The sequence below is a fragment of the Erigeron canadensis genome, chromosome 5, assembly GCF_010389155.1.
Source record: "Erigeron canadensis isolate Cc75 chromosome 5, C_canadensis_v1, whole genome shotgun sequence".
Classification (NCBI taxonomy): Eukaryota; Viridiplantae; Streptophyta; class Magnoliopsida; order Asterales; family Asteraceae; genus Erigeron; species Erigeron canadensis.
The window spans coordinates 9399053-9416104 of record NC_057765.1 but is presented as its reverse complement, the minus strand read 5'-3'; the positions used below and the strand labels follow the sequence as shown (position 1 = coordinate 9416104).

General features: G+C 35.0%; 1 protein-coding gene across 1 annotated transcript; it reads right to left on the bottom strand.

The window, feature by feature from the left end:
* Positions 1-918: 918 nt before the first annotated feature.
* Positions 919-16439, bottom strand: LOC122599127 (valine--tRNA ligase, mitochondrial 1). Its single transcript, XM_043771583.1, has 21 exons — positions 16318-16439; positions 15909-16017; positions 15378-15452; positions 15110-15279; positions 14927-14999; positions 14728-14793; positions 14555-14638; positions 14060-14137; positions 13839-13922; positions 13632-13711; positions 13022-13079; positions 12643-12945; positions 12137-12307; positions 11865-12064; positions 11089-11491; positions 5514-5765; positions 4227-4727; positions 3440-3546; positions 2346-2445; positions 2017-2162; positions 919-1266 (listed from the first exon to the last, which is right to left on the bottom strand). Exons 1-21 carry the CDS (start codon positions 16422-16424, stop codon positions 1095-1097), a joined length of 3339 nt encoding a protein of 1112 aa, XP_043627518.1. The 5' UTR covers positions 16425-16439; the 3' UTR covers positions 919-1094.
* Positions 16440-17052: the final 613 nt, after the last annotated feature.

The window sequence follows — 17052 nt, the reverse complement described above, 5'->3', positions numbered from 1 at the left end:
ACTTATGATTTACAAGGAAGGAGGGATTGATGTACAAAAGTCAAGACAAGTGATAATTTGACTGACCTATCCATAAAGTCCTTATATGGAAGCAGTTTCGAGCAGTTTTCACTACATGACCGGATTTCGAAGATTGAAGACGTTTGCTCAATTCAGGGGGAGTATTACACGCATTGCACTCTTTTTCCCTTAACTAAGTTTTATCTCACTGGGTTTTTCTTAGTAAGGTTTTTAATGAGACAATACAACTGTGTAATATATATTTGAGGGGGAGTGTTATATACCAAATATATATTATGTAAAGATTAATTTACCCCTAGCTTACTTCTAAAGCTAATATACTCTATATAAAAGTTAAGCTTCCTATTAGTTAAATGCAAACCCTCCATCTTCTTCCTTTTATTATCTTCTATTGTTATTGTTAATTGTTATTATTGTTGATTCAAGATCATCTAATTCTTAACAATCTTCTATTGTTATTGTTAATTGTTATTAGTTGATTCAAGATCATCTAATTCTTAACAGATACGTTGATTACATTAATCCAATCAAAATATAATCCAATCGAAATATATAGGGTTTGGATTGAACCTTTTGGAAACCATAGTATTTGATTTGACCCAAACAAAATTATTTTATCAGAACCCATTAAATCGACCCGCGTATACCTATGCCCCTAGTACCGTATTCACAGAATAAAGATTTTTTATATCAAAACCGAACTGCCTACCGAACAATTAATAGTTATCCCTGTTAACAATTCTTTAGCCTACTACGCAAGATAAATAAAACTACTTCCACTTTCTAGGTCTTATATCCCTTATCAAAGTGTAGCAAGAGATGGCCACTTACAAGCTCACAACCGCTGGGCACCCAAATTTCAACTCAACTGAAAACATATTAAACAGTCCCGCAGCATTAAAAAATGTTCTCATGAATCAGTATTGAAAGTACAAATTGTCCAAAAATTTCACATAACACATCTTGTATCAGAATCTTATCGTGTTTCCCTCATTCTCTAACTTCCCACAATGTTTATCAAATATTATAATGAATGCCTCGATGACATTCATTTCAAAACCTATAAAAGTGCATTACTGTGAAGCATTTGCAGCTACTTCTCGTTCAAAGTGTTGCGCCGCTTCTTCAAGAGACAATATTTGTTGCATTATTGTGGCCAGTTTAGCGACGTTTTCTTCTTTTATACGGGCTGGAACCTTCTCGTAGCTCTTCGCACTCATCTCTTTGTTTAGATTCTCTTTTTGCCTGGTGAAATAGAGAGAAATTAATGAGATTGCTAATAACTCCATATAAAGGTGGTAAGGGAAGTCTGTAAGATAGCTTGACCCTTGAGAGTTAAACGAATATGTCGATCCAAATCACAAGAATGATATTAACTTCGGGTCACAAATACATATATTTAGATAAAAGAAACACCAGATAGAATTGGATTTGGATCCTGATTAACTAGTTATTACAAGCCGATTCTTCTTTTTTCTACATGGAAAGACCTAAGCTGTTTCTAATGAAACGTTTTAAAAAATCTTACGAAATGAAGTTAAAGTTACCAGGCATATAAAATTATGATTTGTGTTTAGTAGAGAATGAGACGAAGTTATGAGTTGTGTATTTCCTGCATAATATACCGCTACTATAGAACTTCTAAGAACGGATGATTTGCAAATCAAACTTGCTTACACTCGCTAAAAGCAATATAATCATTCTGGAATTAGGCAAGCTAAAATTATCCTAATTACAAATCAAAATAGAACCATCAAAGTTCTATTTCTAAATGATTTGAGATCTACACTATAATAATAAAATATAATAACAAAAAGTAGATATAATAGGGTTTGAGTAAACCCCAACCATCCTACCCATTTCCACCAATACTAACATCGACCCATTTCAACCAGCCGATCCATTTTGATTTGTTACCCAACCGGCCATCTTGCAACCTTTAAAATTATGATTTGTGTGTAATGACTAAAAAATGATTTCCACTAAAGTGCTTACTTTTGTAACTCTGTTAACTTTGAATGGTGCTTTTCACGTTCCTTTTTAACGTCAATAGCTCCTTGAAGCTTTAGATAAACCGACAATGCTTCATTTACAACTGAAACTGCGCATCCAGCGGGAGCAGCATCATTTTCAGTAAGTACCTGACAATTGTTAATCCCAGATATGAGATGTATATTGGTTTATAGGAAAAAAGAGTACTAATATGAATCAGGAATTCATTAAGGAATATACAGATCACAACCAAAAAAAATGGAGATACAACTCCTACAAATGTCAAAGACACAGAGCTGAATTCCAAAAATAGGCAAGATAAATATGTGTACCGTGAAAGATGATAAGTTGGCTAGGGTTGAAACTTCTTTTGCATGGCTTCTCAGAAGATCTGTAATTGTATCCATTCGAGAAACAGCAAAACCTGCTCGCCTGAAAAAGGAAGAGCCTTTATCCGTAAAGAATCATATAATATGGATACCAAATGATCACGTAAAGAATACAATCAATAAATTTAAAATACTCACTACCTTTATCCGTAAAGAATCATATAATATGGATAACAAATGATCACGTAAAAAATACCATTGAGGCATCGATAAATTTAAAATACTCACCAAGGAAAAAATAAAACTGAAACATAGTGCAAAAATTCTAGAATAAATGGCCAATTTAGTAAAAAATATATATACATATATATATATATATAAATATATATATATATTAAAACAGTAGTTAACCGAACGATTCTAAAGCCTCTTCAACTAAAAGAATTCTCCACACATTGCCATGTAGGATTTTATCCTACATGACATCTTCATATTAATTTTGACAATATACTAAACAAATTTTAAAATTTGATAAGATATTCAAATCTATTTACTTGCATATCTTGAGTTTTATACAATTCGTAAAATTTTAGTAGCTTAATTCAAGACGAACGACCTTTTCATCATAATTATATTACATTAAAAATCAAAGAACTCATGATATTAAGATTAAAATTCCATTTTGTTTATAACAAATTTAGTTGGGCATTAGTTTTTTTATATCATAAATATAAACAACTATATATTTTTATTTCTAATTTGTATACATAAATATAAAAAACACGTTAGTATCATGCTAACTAAACTAAATTTTATTGTTTATCAATATTAATATTAAAAGTTTTGATAAATCAATTAAACACCGCACATCGTGCGGGTAAAAGACCTAGTATTATATATATTTATAATAAAACTCAGTTCATAGAAGATAGAAATGCAGGCGGTATTCGGATTTAAACCCCTTTGCACATAAATACACTGTTTTCTGGTAGCCTTTCTATTATCTTGGATTATCCTAAAAAATAGATAAATCAGAACCGCTACCAAGAAACACACCCAGACCCTCCCACGATTCTAACCATCCAAAATGAAAGTACCTTTCATTCCTCTCTGCCGCAGGCAGGTTAGCCCTTATTGATCTTATAGATTTGACTGCAGACTCGACCACTTCCATCTCCTTCTCTGCTGTTTCATTTGTCCAGGACTGCAAGCAGTAAACCATAACACGAGTATAAATTTCTGTTCACTTGATCCAACAGAACTGAAATAAGTTACATTCATAAAATGCATAGCAAAATCAAAAATGTTGCCTGTCTACTCAATTATCTTGCCATTTCTTAAGGATGGGTCCATTCAAATATTAACTCTAAAAGGTCAAACGTGTAAAGATATTAGCTAAAGAAAGACAAAGGCCACCCTAGATCTCTTTTTAATGCATAAAACCTCTTAAATAATTCTGAATTTAAAAAAGAAGACTATTCGCCTCTTAAACACCAACTACTACACCCAAATAAAGTTATTTGTTGTCTTTTCTGGTCAAACGTGCAGTGTTTCAACTTGGCCTGACACATATAATTAAGAAAAGATTGATTTAGTCAGATGGGTTACATTTAAAATAATTAAAAGAGAACAGATCAAATGGGTCAAAAGTCACAAAATGATGAATTCAATCGACAGATCCTCCTAGCTCATTCTCGTCAAAATATTACTGGAGTATTACTGAAACTATATGACTTCTGTAAATATATCCAATACACTAATTATATTATATATAAAGTAATAAAATGGGACAATGTCAACTCAGTGCGGCCTGCTTCGGCCCACTTTAAAGGCTAATATACTATATTTGATTCTGAAAAGAACAATTAGAGCTCAATATCTAACCTCTACAGATGAAGGGTATTCACATATCATGATGGATTTCTCTCGTGTATAATGCTTTGGTGAGGGAAGACGTTGCCACAATTCTTCAGTAACATATGGCATAAAAGGATGTAGCAGTCTTAGTCCATTATCCAAACAAACCCATAACGTATCCTGTGCACATCTCTTTTCATATACATTTGATGCATCATCACCGAAGAAGTATGGTTTAATTACTTCAATGAAGATATCACACAGCTGAGATTGCCACCAAAAGTATACAGCACTCGATGCATCTGAGAACTCATAAGAATCCAATGATGATATGGTTTTTGATATAGCTTTGTTTAGTACAGAAAGTATCCATTGGCAACTAAATGGCATCTTCTCAACAGCAATCTTTTCTGGAGGAATATAACCATCCCCAAGTTTGCTCATGGCAAATCTCACAGCATTCCAGAGCTTATTACACCACTGTCGATACCCGTTGACACGTAATATGTCCAAATTTATTTTATCGGACTAGAGAGAGTCAAAAACCACAAATTAGCATCAAGTAGAGTAGGACAGAAAATAATAACGTGAAGAGAGTAATTGAAAAAACTGATTATTATTAAACCCATTTAACTCGCAGATATTACAAAATGATAATTCGAGTGTCTTTTTGATGAATACAACTTCCTAGATCATTATAAAAAACTGATTTATTCTTAAAATGATACTATACTCAAAATTATATATCACTCATATTATTAATTGAAGTTCAATGTTTTGGACAATGTATTGAATCAACCCACAGCCTCTGCACAAACAAACAACCCAAATTTAACAAACCTCTTTTGACCTATTATCACAAAATCTTATTTTATTTTTGCATATCAAGTTTTTTGGGTAACTCCAACCCCAACAAAAAAATTTACTCCCTCCACCTAAAATTATTGTTCCCAGACCAACAATCACACGGCATAAAAAAAGTGTAATAAATACATTGTGCCACCAAAAAAATTTGATATTTACCACTTAAATGATTTTTGATTGCAAGAGTTTGCGAGTGGACAATTATTTTGGGACATGCAAAAATGGAAAAGTGGACTATAAATTTGGGATGGGGGCGCAAACTTTTTTTAAATTATTTTTAAAAAATTCCCTTTTCTTTCTACAAGGGTTACCAAGCCTTTAACATGTAACTGCCTGAAAATATTAAAGCTTGGAAACAAGTGAGCCATTATTAGGCACAAAAAAGTTAAAATGGTTTTAATCATTACCCAACCCGCCAATGTTGCCATCCCAAGTAAACATTGACAGTACCTGAGCTGTGTATGAGACAAGGGCAAACCGAAGGGCATCTGCACCACATTCAGGAATACCATTGGGAAAATCTTTTTTCTGGCCCTCTTTGGCAACTTTCAACTCAGTAGGATCCAAGTTACCCTCCTCTAGTCTCTTGTTAAGACCATCCAGGGAAATTCCCGATATGACTTCGATAGGATCTATCACGTTGCCCAAAGACTTGGACATCTTGCGCCCATGTGCATCGCGAATCATGGGATGTAGATATACCTAAATTAAAATGCAGAATGGATAATTATTTAGATTAAAGAGTGGTCAAACTAGCCATGAGCCCATGATGATGCTAACAAACATGGCTGTGAAAAATATATAATTATAAATACACTGATCCAGTTTAATATAACAAGTCAAATGAATAGATAGATAAATAACACACAGGTAGCCGAAAGTGTAATCTTAATGCTTGAAATCTCCTAAATCATACTATTCGAAACGTGTTTATCGCTAAAATAGCGAACCGCATGAAAAATTATGACACACTAACTGTTTATAAGCTGAAGAATTACACAAAACATGTCTGGGTCAGCCCAACTTAACCTGTTTCAGCTCAAAAAAAGACATTATCTATTTTAACCCGTATTACCCGACCCACCAACTTTTACACCTCTTATTCATGGCTAATGATTAGTGGCAGATGTACGTTAAAGTCAGGATATCCCATGAAGGCCCCTATCAATTAAAATAAGTTACATATTCCTAAATGGTTTATATACAGACAGAGTGACTACCCTCAATAAAAAAAAATAGTGCAAAACTAAACTACTAAACGAAAGTTGGACTTCTGCCAACCTACCGCCACCATTGGCCACTCACTTTGCAGTAACACATTAAAGATTTTATTATATTTATATGTGATTATATGATCAAGTAATTTACATTGTTTATAATAGGCATTGGTTGTAGACTTGTAGTAATACATACTTTATAATGATAATGATTTATAATTTTATATATCATGTTTTTCAAAGATTCATTATCATTTATTATTTATTATTAGAGCATCTGCATTGACGCTTTATAATAAAGTTTAAATTTTTTTGAAGAGATTTGTATAGTTTTGAATCATATTATATATTTTTCAAGTTTATATGATATGAAAGCTGATTAGAATATCAAATACATTTCAACAACTTCTTTGGAATCAGAAAAAAAATCTGAATTCCTATAACACGAAATGATACTCCCTCTATATCAGCTCATATTATTATTGATTGATGTTCAAATCATACGGAATACAGATGGTTATATTATATAGAATGCATACTAACACATAGCTACCCTATATAATAACGCACTTGTCTAAATTGTCTAATACTCCCCCGCAAGTTGAGGGCGGGGAACGACCTGCAACTTGGACCTCAAGAACTCAAATCTTTGTGGTAATAGAGGCTTTTTGAAGATGTCGGCAATCTAATCGTCTGTCTTGATAAACTAAATATTTAATTTCCCTTGAGCAACCTGTTCTCGAACGAAGTGAAAATCGATTTCAACATGTTTTGTACGAGCATGGAAAACAGGATTGGCGGAAAGATAAGTTGCACCAAGATTGTCACACCACAATGTTGGTTTCGTTGAATTAACACCAAGCTCTAGTAGAAGTGATTTTAACCAGATTACCTCAGCAACCGTATCAGCAATGGCCTTATATTCTGATTCAGTAGAGGACCGAGAGACAGTTTTCTGCTTACGAGCAGACCAGGAGATTAAGTTTGAGCCCAAGAAGATTGCATAGCCCCCCGTGGATCGACGGTCAGCCAGGCAACCAGCCCAGTCAGAATCCAAATAAGCTTGTATGGGTACCAGGCGGTCATCCCAAAAAGAATCTGAAAAAGCATGAAGAAGGGAACTAGATCTATGTTTAAACAGAAGGCCGAGATCAGTAGTACCTTTCAGATAACGAACAATCCGTTTAACAGCAGTCCAGTGGTTTTCAGTCGGGGCATGCATATATTGACAGACTTTATTTACCGCAAAAGAAATATCTGATCGTGATAAAGTAGCATACTGTAGAGCACCCACAACCTGCCGATAGCGAGTTGAATCACTAAAAGCAGGACTGTCGCCAGGGAGAAGAACAGACTTGGGACACATTGGGGAGGAGACAGGTTTGGAATCAAGTAGACCAGCTCTTTGAATGATATCAAGCAGATATTTCCCTTGTGAAAGTATGACATCCGAGTTTTGATGAAGCACCTCAATACCAAGAAAGTAGCTTAAACGACCCAACTCTTTAACTGCAAGTTTAGCCCCAAGTTGGTGGATGATATTAGTGACAGACCGGTTATTGTTTCCCGTAATTATAATGTCATCCAAATAAACCAGCATGTAAATAAGTGTACCAGCCTGTCTAAGAATAAAGAGAGAAGGATCTGTTTTAGAGCCCTGAAATCCGAGTTAAAATAAAACCGTTGAGAGCTTTGTAAACCACGCACGTGGTGCCTGTTTGAGGCCATATAATGACTTATGAAGGAGACACACATGATCAGGTCTTGAGGGGTCCACAAAACCCGGAGGTTGACGCATGTAAATAGTCTCTTGCAGGTCACCATGAAGAAACGCATTTTGAACATCCAGTTGCCTTAAAGACCAACCCAGAGAAACAGCTATTGAAAGAACTGTTCGTATTGTGGCAGGCTTAATAACAGGACTAAAAGTCTCATTATAATCGATGCCGGACCTTTGGTGGAAGCCTTTGGCCACAAGTCGTGCCTTATGACAAGTCAAGTTACCATGTTGGTCCGTCTTTAACTTGTATACCCATTTACAATCAATAACATTAGCATTCCTGACAGGTGGTACTAAGGACCAGGTTCCATTCTTATGCAAGGCGTCAAACTCATCAGTCATGGCACGACGCCACTCCGGGGAGGTGTTAGCAACGGTAAAGGAGGTTGGTTCATATGGTATACGTGTTTTGTGAGCTATATGGGCAGAAGGATCAAAGAAGGTGGTTTGCTTCAGGTTAGGGCGAAGATTAGAAGGACGAGGACGAGGTGGCTTTGGTTGTGGTTGTGGTGGTGGTGGTGTGGAGATGGTTGTGGTTGTGGTGGTGGCGTTTGGTTTGGAGGCTGTGATGGTGGGGATGATGGCGGAGTAGTAGTGATTTGTGGTAGGTGATGGGGTAACAGGTGTGTTATCGGTAAAAGAGTAAAGATTAGGGACTGGGTCAGGAAAAATAGAGACATAAGGGGAGGTGTAGGTGTTGTATTTAGAGGAAACATGAGAAGGCAGTCTATTGATAAGGTAGACAGCCGTTTGAAAAGCAAAGGACCAAAAACGTTGGGGTAAACCAGACTGTGGGAGGAGCGTAAGACCGGTTTCAACAACATGACGATGACGTCTCTCAGCTATCCCATTTTGTTCACTTGTGTGGGGACATGAGCAACGATGGACTATACCAAGAGAGGTGAAGAAAGAAGAAAGATTCCCCCCCCCCCCAATCTGTTTGGACATTTTTAAGTTTGGTAATGAACTGTCTTTCGGCCATGCGAACAAAATTTGTAAAGGTCACAAAAACATCAAATTTATTTACAAGAGGAAAAAACCACATATAACGTGTATGATGATCAACACATAGCAAAAAGAAACAATAACCATCTAAAGAGTTCATGGTAGGACCCCAAACATCACAATAAACCAAGTCCAAAATGTTGTTACTATGAAAAGAAGAATTTGGCAAAGAAAGTTTGGCCAACTTGCCAAGTTGACAAGACGTACATAAGGACGTGGATAGTTTATTGGAAACTGGTAAGGAACAAGAGGAAACAATAGAATGAAAAACACGACTGTGTGGATGACCTAATCGTTGATGCCAAATGGAGGCAGGGGCTTTAAAGGCAGTGAAGGCAACCTTAGGGACAGGCTGAAAGGATGGAAGGCGGATAGAATACAAGCCTTGTTCACTAGGACCCATAAAAAGGATATCGTGTGTAGCCTCATCCTTCACAGTAAAAAAGGAAGAATGGAATTCAAAAAAGACATTTTTATCAAGGCAAAACTTTTGAACAGATAGAAAGTTCTTTTGTAAGGCAGGTACATGTAGAATATCATTTAGGTTAAGAGTTTTGTGTGAGGTGGAAATTGATTTTGAGCCAATATGAAAAATAGGCAATGGGTTACCGTCACCAACTCGCAGAGAATCGTTACCATGATATAGTTCAGAGTTGTCTAGACTTGCCAAGTCTGGAGTGCCATGGTGAGTAGCTCCAGTGTCGGGATTCCAAGTAGTATAAGAGTTGCTTGGGGCATGAGCATTGTAAGCTTGAGGTGGAGCACGAGAAAAATTGGATGTTTGTGTGACAAAGGATGGACGCTTAGGGCATCCTGACACGAGATGGCCGATTCCACATCGATTGCAATAACCAGAAATTATTGTTTTGGTTGATGCCCAAGAAAACTTTCTAGTGTCTTGTTTTCCTTGGTGATTGCTTCGAAAATTATTGTTGGTTCCACTATTGTGACAACTGTTGTTGAAGTTACTATGTGATGGTGGAGTTGTAGCAAATGTAATCGGGTTCAGTTGATACCCATGTTGAGCCGCCATGATTTGGAGAGATCGAAGTTGTTGTTGAATGCTGTTGAGGACAGATTGCTGATCAAAAAATTTGAGAAATTGATGTTGATGGTATTTGTTCTTTATGCAGCAAACCCACAGATTAAAAAATAATAATAATGATGATGATGATAAAAAATACTAAAAATTAGTTGGTAGAGATCGAGTTGTGTTCTTCTGATCTCTTGAAAGATTGGAGATTGGAAGTGGGGCAGATGGTTGTTGATGTGTTGTTGCAACCGATTGGATTGGATTGTGGCTGCCAATTGGATTGTGGCTGCTGCCGACAGATTTTTTTTTTTATTTATTAGTATTATTATATTTTTAGGGTTTGAGAGTGATTGGCTCTGATACCATATCAGCTCATATTATTATTGATTGATGTTCAAATCATACGGAATACAGATGGTTATATTATATAGAATGCATACTAACACTTAGCTACCCTATATAATAACGCACTTGTCTAAATTGTCTAATACTCTATCTCATTTATTTATTACTCGATCATTTATCCCAAAACAAATGTTCAATTTCAACTGAAATGCATATTACTTAGTCAATTACTTAATTTACCATTAAATAATAATTATTCATATTTAACTTGATCGTGTACTGAATGCAAGGACAAAACTATCATTTTATCACCTAAATGTTTCACTAATTACACCTATTGTAAAACAAATTTTTAAGTCTGTAAATGCCAATTTGGGACAGAAGAATTATTATACATATAGACAATAAATTAAAATAAACCCTTAATAAAAACCCAAACTGTATATCTAAACCAAAAACCAGAGTATCTATGGAAATAAGTTGTTTAAGAAGATTTTTAATAGGTGAGGTATATCCTGACTAGAATTCCTAGAGCCGCCATTGCTAACGATAATTCACCTTCCTCGTTATATAAACAAAGTGCCCTTACATTTTGGGTAAAGATTGCATAAATTCACATTTAACAACAATTTAAACTTAACTAACCTTTTTGAAGGGTACATCACCTCCCAATTTCATGCCAAGCATTACCATGCGAGCAACCCAAAAGAAGAGAATGTCGTGCCCGGTTTCAAGAACAGAAGTTGGGTAAAAAGTTTTCAAATCTTGGGTGTCATCTGGCCACCCCAAAACAGATAATGGGAATAGCCCCGAAGAAAACCAGGTGTCTAGAACATCGGGATCTTGAGCCAACTGAAACCTTTTTCCTGCAAAGATTCTGTTAGCCTCCCCCTCAGCCTCTTTCTCATTCCTGGCAACCACCCAATGGCTTGCGTATGCCCCAATTTCCTGAAGTTCGTCATCCTCCAAGGTAACATACCATGCAGGAACACGATGACCCCACCAAAGCTGCCTTGATATACACCAATCACGAATGTTCTCAAGCCATCTATAAAATAATAATCTATATTTAGTTCACTGAAGGAGGTCATGAATTTGTGTGCTTGTACACAAATGAATATCTTAGATAGTTAGATAGCTAATACTGAACAGATTTTAATGAATGAAAAAGCTAAATGCTAAGTTGGATCATAGGATTTGAACCACAGACCCTTCCTTAGAGCTGCATGTTCAAGTCACTAATGCATGAAACCTACTAAATCTTTTTTTAAAATATATTTCAGGTCAGTCAGCATGTCCCATCGAGCTTTGGCCAATATAAAAAATTTCCCATCTTAACAGACAGCTCCGCCCACCAATATTGCCATGTCTACTTGCAGGTACAAGATTAACTTAAGAAAGTTGATTGACAGTGACATAACCTTTTCCATTCCGCAACATATTGTTTAGGAATTATATCAATTTTCTTATTTGTCTCATCAGTGACAGCCTCAAGTGCTTCCTTGGCCAAACTACTGCAGCTGACATACCACTGAGGCTTAATCATAGGTTCAACCACATCATTAGTTCTAGAACAAACACCAAGCCGCATTTCGTTTTTCTGTTCCCCTCTATACAGTTTCTGTAGGCATAAAAAGATAGATATCAATATACTGGAAGACCGTTACTATAATATTAATAAACGTATGAATACCTTGGACTTCAAAGCTTCGGTTATCGCCACACGAGCTTCAAAGCGTGGCATTCCTACAAAATCGGAACCTCCATTACTATTTATCTTCCCATCATCAGTGAATATGTTGATGAACTCCAGTTTATGACGCTTCCCAACCTCAAAATCATTTGGATCATGAGCTGGAGTTATCTGCATTATTACCCCAAAAATCAAAACTATGAAATGATATAACAGAATGATTTCAAGCAGTTTCATGGTCTTCAATAAAGATGGCGAAGTTTACTACTGGTTTACCTATACACAAATCAAATAAATAATATATCTCTAATGGTCAAAAAGTTTAAAAGTCATCTGAAGTGTGTGGAAATACAGAAAAGACCTTGAATCACTTTATTTAAAAGAGTTGTATTCTTTTTAGTAATGACAGTTTTGTAATCATATTTAGCACCCTACTTGACCAGCACCGGAATAAACAATTGAACTCGCCTAGTTGGCCACCTTTTGTCTATAACAGATCATTTTACCTTCACTGCACCAGTTCCAAACTTCGGGTCAACAAGTATAGCATCACAAACTATAGGAAGTCTTCTTCCATTGAATGGATGACTGGCAAACTTTCCATGAAGATGTTTGTATCTTGGGTCTTCAGGGTGAACAGCAATTGCAGTATCTCCAAGCATTGTTTCCACTCTGGTAGTAGCCACAATAATTTCTCCAAGATTTTCCTCGAGAGGGTATGCAAATGATGTCAAAACACCAAAATCCACCAGGTTTTTATACCCAGGAACCTTAAGAGGCGTTTTCTCTTTGATATCAACATAATCTACCTATACACACAGCCATAAAATAAGAAATGAATTTGATTGGTCATATAGGTCTCGAAAACTAGCTCTCACGACCTACCTCAATATCAGATATTGCTGTTCGCAGGACACAATCCCAGTTGACTAGCCGTAAATCTCTGAATAAGAAGCAAAGGAATCCACATCATCTACTATATCAATTACATTAAAAAAATTTGAAGTGGATACTGATATAAGGCTATATTGATCTTTTTGCTTTATTTTGTCTTTCCCAACTTTCTTTAATTTATATTTTAAACTATAAAATTTGATGATTTACGCTTTTAAAGGTTAGCACGTGAATCTATCTTTATGTGTATTTACAAATTATAACTACACTTCCTGAGTGTATTTTAAGGTTTTCCTTAATTTGGATTTGAAGAATTAAATTTTGATCCCATTCAATAGTTATCTAAAATAGAATATACATAAACTTCTAGAATATTTAACATTGGATTTATATAACGCTAATAGAGTATATCTTTGTATTCGTGTCCATGACGCAAAACCTTAAGTGAAAGAACATGCATACAATAAAAGCATCTGAAAAAACATGTATACAAGGAAACTTAAGTGAAAAATAAAATCTTTCACTACATGAACAAATACTCGTACTTGCAACACCCATGTCAAAACTCATATAGAGAAAGAACCAAGGATATTAATAATACCTATAGATAAGACCCTCCTTATAAAGCCTGACAAAAGCTTCTGTCACGGCATTTGACCTTTTCTCGTCCATAGTAAAGCACTGCCAAAAGATAACGCCAAGTTCAGAAGTCTCAATAAGAGCCGAGACAAAACAAATAAATAGCAAAACCTGAAAAATGCATTAGATATTCTAAGGTAAAGACTGCTAAAACTTTTCTAGATTTTACCTCACGTGACCAATCTAAAGAAGCACCCAAGCGCCGAAGTTGTTGTAGTATTGTGCCCCCGTAATCTTCTTTCCACTTCCATACCTTTCATCAACACAAAAACAAAATTATGAACACTTTTTGAAAAATATATGAAACTATTATACAGTCAAACATGATGCTAACAGCAATCACTTATCAAGAGTTAGAGACAAAATGTAATCTATGAAAATCAAACTCACTTCGGACACAAACTTTTCACGGCCCACGTCATGACGGGTCAGTTGCCTTTCTCTCATGATTTTTTTCTCCACCACAACCTATCAATGAGGCAATATCAATTATGCAACAAAATGAACGACAAATTTGGAGCTAACAGGGCAATTCCAAATCCATTTACATATGAAATGAATTTGGGTTGTATATTATATCTTTCGGTCGTGCGGAATATACCTCCTAAATAAGGGAATGGATCAAACTTGCCTAAAGGGATAAAAAGAAAATAATGTATAAAACCTCCTATAATATCTTACTTGGCAAAATAAACACTAATGAAATAAGTTAAGTTTTATAACCATATTTAAAAGGCTGATTAACTACAAATATATAATGAAACAAGAAAACGGTGTTTCAAGTCAACTTGACCACGAAAATGATAAACGTTTTGACCCATAACCCAACCGCCAAACTGACCATGTTGCCACATCTAGTATTTATATCTTCAAATTCAATTTAACCTGCGTAGCTATCCCTGCATGGTCCATCCCAGGCACCCATAATGTATTGTATCCTGACATTCTCCTCCAACGAATTATTGTATCCTGCGGATTTGACAATCAACAGCACCTCGATTGAGTGAATAGTAAAGCAGAACTATCACTAAGAAATAGTATGAGAGTAAGTCAAAAACCTGAAGAGCGGCAGTTAGGGCATGACCAATATGTAGAGCTCCAGTCACATTAGGAGGTGGAAGAACCTGCAATTTCGCATTAAAAAAACCATTATAAACAAACTACAGCAAACCAATCATTATCTATGGATTTTCATGGATACTTAACAGGCCACACTTAAACTAATGCAAAAATATATGAGCAGTGCAAGAGCCTCACAATTGTAAATGAAGGCTTAGAACTGCTGGAATTTGCCTCGAAGAATCCTGACTGCTCCCACCATGGATACCATCTATAAATGCACAAAATTAATTTATAACATATAGGATAACTGATAAAAAAACAATTATATTAACAATTAACTATAAGTATGTTGATGCAGAAAAAAACCATGTAACATACGATTTCTCCACTGCAGTAGGACTGAACGACTTTGCCATTTGACGCGAAAGTTTTTTCTTTTCACCCACAGGTGTTTCGGGGTCAATATAATCTTCTGGATTTTCGTCCACTGCATCTGCCCGTTCCTTCTTCTTCTTACTGGCTTTTGAAGAGGTAGACCCTTGTTGTGCCTTAAGTGTAAATTGATTAAACCATATTACTTTAAATTCAAGACACTAGCAAAGTCACTAAAGAAAAAATAAAATAAAAATATACTATGGAGTAGTACCTTAAGTTTAGCTGCTTCTGCTGCTGCTTCAGCTTTTTCTGCAGCCTTGAGTTTTTTCAACCTTTTCTCTTCCGCCTGAACACCAAATAAAATCCAACGTGAATAATTACACATAGTAGCAGATAACGACACGCAACAGCAATGCACTCTTAACAATTATTATGCTCTAGGGAAGCCTGCTCTTATTATGTTCAACGACGTGGGCCGTACAAACAAGGAACACCTTTTCAAAAGTTGTTTCAAAAAACCTAAACACGTGCGAAAACTAGAAACCCCGTACACTATCATAACTTTTTACAACGAAAAGGAGCAAGCATTTGAACTCAGTAAGTTACAAGCATTAATGTACTACCGAATAAGGTCAAAAAGAAGCCTAAATTCGTCATACACGATATGAAAAAGTAAAATCTCTCATTTCAAAAACCAGTAGTCTAGTGAACATACATTGCGATTATATATCGATATTCGTACATAAACAACAACTAAACCACATATTATACAACTTAAACAGAAGGATTCATATTCATTTACCTTCTCTTCTTTCTTCTTTTTCCTTTCAAGCTCCTCCTCTGAAAGCTGAACATCCGGATTCATGCTCGACATTTTTGCGGCGTCTTCTCCTACTTTCGACGATATAAACCTGATTACAGAAAAAACCAAAACTTGTATAAATTTCAACTAAAAACAACATGAATGCATAAGTTAAAGTTATATAAGCCCTAACTAAAGCTGTACTAATTTAATAATAACAATAACAACCTTAATAGTAAAAATAAATAATAAATAATCTAAATTATAAGGTAACTAATAACTTTCTAAATTATAATAATAGTTAATATATATATAGAGAGAGAGAGAGGAATATTTATATTTATATTTATATGTATATATGTATATGTAAATCGATAGATACAGAGAGAGAGAGAGTGAATGTGTGTACCGATTGGAGAGGGGAAAGGGAGAGTGAGATTGAAGCAGAGGAGGACGAAGAAGAAAATGAGAAGAATAATATGAAGAAAGAAAGGGTTTTATGGCTTTTCTCAACATATAAAAAGAATAAATCTTGAATTTGATGCGGCTACATATATACGGTAAAACAAAAACCTACTTGCTACATACACTGGGGGAAAAAGAAAAGAAATATTGTTTTGTACTTTTTTAGAGATTAAAAATAAATATATACTCGTATTTTGTTTACTAAGCGTTTTTATGAGATTGCCAAAATAATTAGCATGTTCATAATGTATAAAGTAGCTAAATGACATACTTTTGCTTGATGGCCACGTATAAGTTACAAAATATTAGGGATAATCCACTCAAACACATTAAATAATATCTGCTCGATCTGAATCATCAAAAAACAACTTCCAATTTTGTTTTCGATTTCTCTCTTTGTTTTAAATATCAGTAAAAAGAAAGCAAAAATTTTGTTTCTTTGCTTGTTGTCCACCAAAAATCTACAAAACCAAAAAAAAAAAAAACACCCTTTGGTGTGTTACAAATGAAAATAAGAAAACCAAACCAAATTATTTTCTTCTTGTTTTTTTTTCACATTATAATTAAAAAAAAAATCAAAGAATACAATAGATATATGTAATAACCTCCAAGTAATTATTGTTAAATTTATGTAAATGAATTGTTTAACTTATATTTCCGATTATTTGAAGGGTCCTTT